We start from the raw sequence: 7,772 nt of genomic DNA on the forward strand, positions 1-7,772 counted from the left end.
CTCCTTTCCCCCTGCTGACCTCTGACGATGGAAATTGTCTTTAGTATGGAAGTCAATGGATTGTTGGTCAATATCCCTTTTGGGCTATGAGGCACCTCAGAGAAATTGTACGTTCCTTGGATTTGTTTTAACATTATATTAATTTATCAGTACTTTGATAAATTTGCTCTGTTTTAAATAATATTTCCACACGTTAATATTCGACTTGTTTGGGGCTGGCAACAATAATGTTAACGTTATGTGCATGTGGCGAGAGGATTTGGTTTGATTTGGCATTTGTTTAAACTGTAGGCTATCTTGACTGTGAAATTGTTAGGTCTTTTCATCTCACCAGATATTACACAGATGCGCAAACACAAGAGTGCGCAAAGAAGCACTTAGGCTTACAGCTGCGACTCTCTCATAGGCTACACAGTACCTTTCAGTTGAGATAATAGGCCACAGAGAAACACAGAGAAATTACGGATTGGCTGAATGTATTTGCCTAATCAACCGAATAAAGATAGAATTGAACGTCTTGCAACTGGAGCTATGCAATGTGAAAGCTGCTTCATCACGCAAAAATCGCGTTCTACTGTGTTCGTGGTCAAATTGGAAACTTCCATTTCTAGTCATTCTTATCCTTTGATTTAGGTTTCTTTCTTTGCATAGCACTTTATATGATCATTTGACTCTCTGACAAACGTGACACATCACACACATTCATTTTTTTTATTATATTAAAACGACAATCGATTAATTCACATAGATTTACTCAATACATTACCAACATGTATAGCCTAACCGACTTCACGTTTGAACAATAAACCGTTTTAACAAACACGAAAACACTCAATGCAGAGGCCCACATAACCTATAATTTACAATGTGAATATCTCCAAATATACAACAGCCTCCACATTTTTATGATACACTTCATAGAAAGACTGCATTTCAAAATATCTTGAAATAAAAATGGTAAAGTCTTGATTTGGGTTATATAGGCTACATCGTCCTCATAGGCAGTTTTTTCACTAAGTGGTCCCGTATCAAGCCTTTATCAACAAAGGCTAATGTTCTGCATTTGTAGCCTATCGATTTACCTTTTTACAGTAGTCTACTCTGCGTATATTGTGCACACAAATTCAACAGAGTTGATTGGCCTCTCACAAAAACTCAAATTACACGTCCGTGGCTTTATAGGCTGGTTCAACACGATGAAATTACGGTCAAATTAATGAACTAGCGAAACAGGTCACATAATCGTGCTTAGTGAATGGGCGTTTATATTTCACGTCAGTACATACCATCTTGTTTATCGACTATACTCTTCAGTTTTAGCAAAGTTTTAGTGTTCATGTTCAAATGGAATCTAGACTATTTGTTGTATCATTTTCAAACGTTAGCTGTACTCCGGACCGGATGACTCATCTAAATGTGACCTTTGTGATTTAAAGGGGTCAAAGCCGTTTTCGTCGACCGGCAGGCAGTTTCCTGCAGACCTATATTCCTTCTTCTTACATCTCCGCTCCTCCATCTTGATGGTGTCGTACAGACCCTGTGGTGCATCTTCCAGAAGGTTATCTCTCTCTGAGTAGGACGGTTTCATTTGGCATACGTTACGGAGCAGCAAAAGGGCCGGCGCGTAAAGAACATTGACGAGGCCCATACCTAAGTTAAGTTGCACAAACCCGTGGTTATGCACTATCTGACCGGCAACTATGGGACCCATGGCATATGCAACAGAATATGATATATCGGCTATAGCATATACACTACCATACACAGACACATGACGCACATCGACCAGAAATGCAAGAGTCGGTAAGAGAGCAGTGTCCACGAGTGCAATGCCAAAGCATATCCCGCATAGGGGGGCAATTAGTTGGCCAAATGTTTTGCATGCTGGAACTGTGCAGGAGCTGGCACCGATAATAACCATACCTATAGCACCGTAAAACCACTGCAAATTCGGATACTTGGAAGATAATTTAACAGTTATGTATACACCCAGGACATGTGGAAAGAACGCTGGCAACCATGTTAATCCCATTTCCCACTTTGTGGAATGCATGGTGCTTTCCATCCAGTTGGCAATGGTTGGCTCCAGGAAGGCCAGGGGGATGTTACAGACCGTCAGCGCAGCTGCCACCACAGCTATGTACGGATCAATCATGAGTCTGTATATGGGGGTGCCTACCGGCATGTTCTCTCTAGTCTTGTTGGAGAATGGCTTTATCACAGTTAGAAGCAGGATGCCGTCCACAAGACAAATGGAGGCAAGTACAAAAAACGGTACCCGTTTGCCTGCAAACTCGTACAAAATACCCCCAAATGGAGGCGCCACCAGGCTTCCAAATGAAATGAACGCCAACGCAATGCCAAGGGCTTTACTTCTCTCTGCCTCCTCGGTGTATTTATCTGCTATCATGGCAATTCCAGAAGTGTCTGCAAAAGCTGAGCCCAGACCTTGTAAACTGCGGGCCACAAACAAGGTCGCATAATTCTCTGCGAAAGCGAATATACAGGTAGAGATAAACATTACGGTTAGTCCAATTAAAAGCGGAATGTCATATCCAACGCGATCTATGAAAGTTCCTGACAATGGATTTACTAACAGTTGCAGGATAGCCTTCGATGCAAAAAGTACTCCTATTTGGACGTCCAAATGGTCTTTGTTGCTTTTAGCTTGGTTTGTGCTGTTCGTTGAGGAATTAAGATGGATAATTACATGTACGTGCTCTGCTTGTTCAATTTCTAGATCAGCAAGGTAATCTGGAATAATCGGAACAATTACCATATAGAGCATGTTGTCTAGAAGTAAAGCCACGCAGACGATCACTAAAATAATCCGTCTTTGCTGATGAGGATCCTTGATTGCCGTCCCCAATTGTTTCGTTTTTTCGCCTATCTCAGACAGTTTTACAGCGGCTGACTTGACCAGCCCGTAGGATCCCCCTTCCGAATCCATGGTTCGTATTTTGTATAAACTCGTTCTCAAAGTAAAACTGCTTGTGCTCTTCCCCTTGTATATACTAATATCTCACCCCCACATATAGTACTCCCTTGTGCATTTAGATAGGCCTAAGCATTAATTTAGCACTTAGTTTCAAAGAACAAATGCAGTCGAACTTTTCCCCCTGTGAATATGTGCCGTTCGAGGCTGCTTCGACGGATGGTCTTTCTTTCTAAACTTGGTAGCCTACTGTTTCATCCCTTATGCGTCCAGTGTTGTATCGTGCTGTGGAGATGAGACGTGGTGAAATCTGCAAAAAAATTGACTTCAGCTGCTATTTATCCTCCTCAAGTTTCTTTTGCGAGGCTGCTTTGACTGATGGGCTTTCTTTCTAAACTTGGTAGCCTACTGTTTCATCCCTTATGCGTCCAGTGTTGTATCAGGCTGTGGAGATGAGATGTGGTGAAATCTGAAAAAAAAATTGGACTTCAGCTGCTATTTATCCTCAAGTTTCTTTTGATCAGTTTTGTTACTTGTTTATTACTCGTTTCCAGTGTTCATCTCTCCTATCACCTGTAGCACTTTCTGGAATAACAAGTTGTTTCATTGCCATTGTAACACATTAACTCGCAGGTTTGCAGAACATTTAGTATTTTTTCCTCTTCCATCAAGAGCTATGACGCATCACCAGCTCGCCCCTTCGCGGATTCTTTGACAGTGTGTCTTTTATGCTAATTTAGAAACGTGGCAGTCCCTTAGCCAATGAGAACCCGTATCATCACGCAGCTAGGGCACTAGTATTGGAGAGCCCTCCTAGCCATGCAGTGACTGCCTCTCAACTTTCCTGTGAGAAGGCTTCAAACTTAGATGTGCTGTACAAAATGCTATATGTTGGTGTTTCCCATACATCAATCAACAAATATCGAGACGTGAAACTGACTTACTGAAGGATTCAGTATAGAAATCCAAAATAAACATTGAGATGTTTTAAAGTCAGTGGTTGTTCAAAACAGTAGGCCTATCACCTTTATTTTGCCAAGAAGACATTCTTAAAATAATAGTTGATAAGATGTCCTGCAGTGTCAATAATGCATTGAATGAATGGAATGAAACACGGTACAATCGGAATGGCACTTTTTAATAAAGTTTGTATGTCCTCATGTAGCTTAAGGATGGGGGGAAACCCTTCTGTGAAAATATTAACAAATCCATACTGAGTGCAATTTAACAATCTTAAATCGTATTTCAGGGCGGTACAAGTTCAAAGACAGTCTGATTAGTTTATTTTGTACATTTAGATATCTTTATTTGCTTGTAGGGGTTATAAATATAGACTATGGTACTTTTTATGGTCTGTTGAATATCCTTCTAATACGTAGACCATAAATGGATCTCTACGAAAGTGTAAATCCTGCGTTGACGTACATTTCAACACCCCCTGCATTGGTTAGCTGCCACATATCCCATACTGTTCTTCATAAAATTGTCAATACAGATACACAATATTAATACCACATAATGATATACCAAGGATAATATTTTATATGGAAGTTCTAGTTTTGAAATGTCATCTCCCAGTCTATTCTAATATTTGCATTTGCTTTGCATGACAGGGATATCCCTTGGCACTGATGCATTTTCTGAGTTGCAGACATAGACAAGTGTGACATCTTGTGGTTTAAGCTTACAATTGCAAGATTGTAGCCATGCCCTGTAAAAAGAGAGTAATCTGGCTGCAGGCTTGGAGAAACAGTTCTGGACGAGCAGTTCTATTTTATGGAGATCCACCTCATAGGGAAGTTCTGCTTCTAGTGGTTTACCCCACTGCCTACACTGCCAATCACCAGCTGCTGCCTGGAGATTGACAACGAGGTTGTGTGTATGGGCCTGAGACTTGCGCGTCCCACTTGTTTTCTCTGCCCTGCTGTCAAGCGTCAGCTCAGAGGCAGAGCACTCTCTTGGTGTGTTGACAGCAACAATGCTGCTCTCATGCTGGCAACCATTTGCGACTCCCTAGGCAAGCAGTGTTGCCACAGTTACTTTGAAAAAGTAACTTAGTTACGTTACAGATTACTTGATTTTAAAAGTAACTTAGTTATTTTACAAGTTACTTGATTTTAAAAGTAACTAAGTTAGATTACAAGTTACTTTATTAGGTACATTCAGCAGCTGCCGACAACACCCCCGCCGCCTCAACATAAAAATAGGTGTGTTCGACTTCATGCAGCGCCGGCGTCGCCTGCGGCCGCCTGCGGCCGCCTGCGGCCACATGTGGTACTCTACTGTGTAATGCAGATTACAAGTTAGATTACCGGGCTGCAGGCCGCCTGCAGCCGCCTGCAGGCCGCCTGCAGCCCGGCTGACTTGAAGGTGCCAATGGCATTCTCAACTTCAAGGCAGCCGGTGCTGCCGGTGCTGCATGAAGTCGAACACACCTATTGACAACCGGCTCTGTAAGTTTGACTGTGCAGTGCTGCGACTCCACAATTTGACATTGTGTTTTTGTAGCTTGATAGCACTTTGTCGCCACCAGCACAGAGTGTACAATGAACCTTGATATTTCCATCTTTAGCTGACAAATACTCAAAATAGTGATTGTATTTCCAACTCGAAAATGCGCATCTCTCTCTCTCCTGCTACATTGTTGTTTGTGTTGGTGAGTGGCAGGTCTATGTATATACACGTGACGTGACCCTCGTGCTGAAAACGTGACTTAATTGTCGCATAGGCTTAACTCCCAGAGACGCAAGAAGAAATCAAATATATGTTTTACTATTAATGACAAAATACTAACGCACAGTGACTTGGACAAGTAACTTTAATCTGATTACTGGTTTGGAAATAGTAACGCGTTAGATTACTCGTTACTGAAAAAAGTGGCCTGTGAAGAATAATATTCTATGTTTTCAACCAATTTCAAAATTCAAAAACAGCACTGGAACTCAGCAAAGTTTAATGCAAAGTGTTTATTAGAATCCAAGGCGACAGAGAGATTCCAACAAACTTGAGCAAGATCCCGGGATCAGACAAAAATATTTCTTCGGACATTCCTCATATATCAAAACCTAGGGCCGTAAATATGCCTGGGCCTTGTAGTTTTCTGGGACTCGAACTCGGATCTCCCGTGTGAGGGTCCGACTCACACTCCTTGAGCCACTGGAGGATGGTGAACCCAAGAGTAAGATGCACGCAGAACTGGAGATGCTGAATGTTTTAATCAGTTCGAGCAAAAGTCCATCGGTTGGCAAAGAATAACAAAAAGTAGTACTCCAAACAAAACCAGTCCCAAAAGGACGTTCCACAAAAATATTCCACAGGCAACAAAAAAACTAGGGATGGGACGTATGGGACTGACACATCGATGCTTGTGTCGCAAAACCAATACGCACAGTTTCTAAAAAGTGTTTTGGAGCTTGTATCAAATTACGAAACCACGTGATAGATGACTTTCAATGCTTCAAACGTCACAAACTGGTTCAAAGTTTTGCCGCTCTTCTGAACCAGAGCCACAGAGGGAACAAAGCCACCACTTCTTGTTAAAGGCAAATCACACATTGCCAGAGAAGCAGCACCAGGCATCGCTCGAGTTTCTTCCATCAGTCATTATTATTTAGCCAAATCCGTATTGTAATAATTATAAATCTGTGCACTTGAGTGTTGTGTTATTGAAATGAAACGTAACATGATAGGACTAGGTAGGTCTATTAAGTGCCCAGAAAACAAATGTTGATGATTTGTCAACAGTAATAATAATTAGTAATAATAAAGTCCCCCCAGTTCATAATAGGCCTACATATCACAAATGTTAAGAATAAGAAAAAAATCAGTGTAATCTAGTTTAATTGATATAAAGACCGTATCATATAAAGACCGTCCATCTATGAGACAGTCCCTTAAATACACCTAGCAGAACGAGGCCCAGGTGAACCTAATAACATAATTACAGCTGAGCAAGCCGGGCATGAGGACCTCTAGTGGCCAAAACACAAAAAACAAGCAATACACTGACAGTTTTCTATGGAAAAACATATACACAGTCTTCTCTCGCACTCAGCCCCTAATTATCCAGATTTGCACTTTGGGCCTAACATCTTCTACATATTATTGGTAATACTAATCAGTCAACAGCTTTGCATCTGGTTTTCAGTAATATAGCATATAAAAGTAGAAAAGGTGATTAAGAGGATCATTTTCAATCATATAATCAGAATCAGAATTCGGTTTATTTGCCATGTATGTTATACAAACACTGAATTTACATCTTCATAATTACAACAGTGTGATGTTATTCCACTTCACTGTAGCGTAGCTAGCGACTAATGTACGGAACGTGCTAGCCGGATGTAGTTGAGGGCCTTACGTTCTACACTGATCTGTTATTGTTTACGTTCCAAAAAAGGGGGGTCAGCCCTATGTTCCCACAGCCCTATGTTCCCACATTTCTAAGGATTTTTTTTCCACTGACAATTTTTGAAAATTAGGCCCTATGTTCTGTAATGGCATTTTTTGATATAGTTACTAAGAATGTATTTTTAATAGACTGAGGTTGTGTTTAAACAAATGGATGTTGCAGTTGGTCTTAAGGTATTTATGGTATTGGTTTATGATGCCTGATTGAGAAGCTAGGGGCACAGAAGTTGGGGGATGTTTGAGTTCTGTGGCCTAAAGGGAGATGGATAGATGGATTCAGTTGATCTAGCAGCCCTGACCTTTTGGCCGAGGAGATTGTGTCCTGTGTCCTGTTTGTGTTTCATTAAGGGTATCTTTACTGTCCTCATTTAGAGAAAGAGCCGTGACATCAAAAGACTTTGGTCACTTGACCTGGGGGGTTATATTG

General features: G+C 41.2%; 1 protein-coding gene across 1 annotated transcript; it reads right to left on the reverse strand.

The window, feature by feature from the left end:
• Positions 1–726: 726 nt before the first annotated feature.
• Positions 727–3,152, reverse strand: slc18a3b (solute carrier family 18 member 3b). The gene has a single exon (XM_062474995.1). The coding sequence runs from the start codon at positions 2,948–2,950 to the stop codon at positions 1,382–1,384; it is 1,569 nt and encodes a 522-aa protein (XP_062330979.1). The 5' UTR covers positions 2,951–3,152; the 3' UTR covers positions 727–1,381.
• Between the last annotated feature and the right edge of the window lie 4,620 nt (positions 3,153–7,772).

This window comes from Osmerus eperlanus, chromosome 12 (genome assembly GCF_963692335.1).
Source record: "Osmerus eperlanus chromosome 12, fOsmEpe2.1, whole genome shotgun sequence".
Classification (NCBI taxonomy): domain Eukaryota; kingdom Metazoa; phylum Chordata; class Actinopteri; order Osmeriformes; family Osmeridae; genus Osmerus; species Osmerus eperlanus.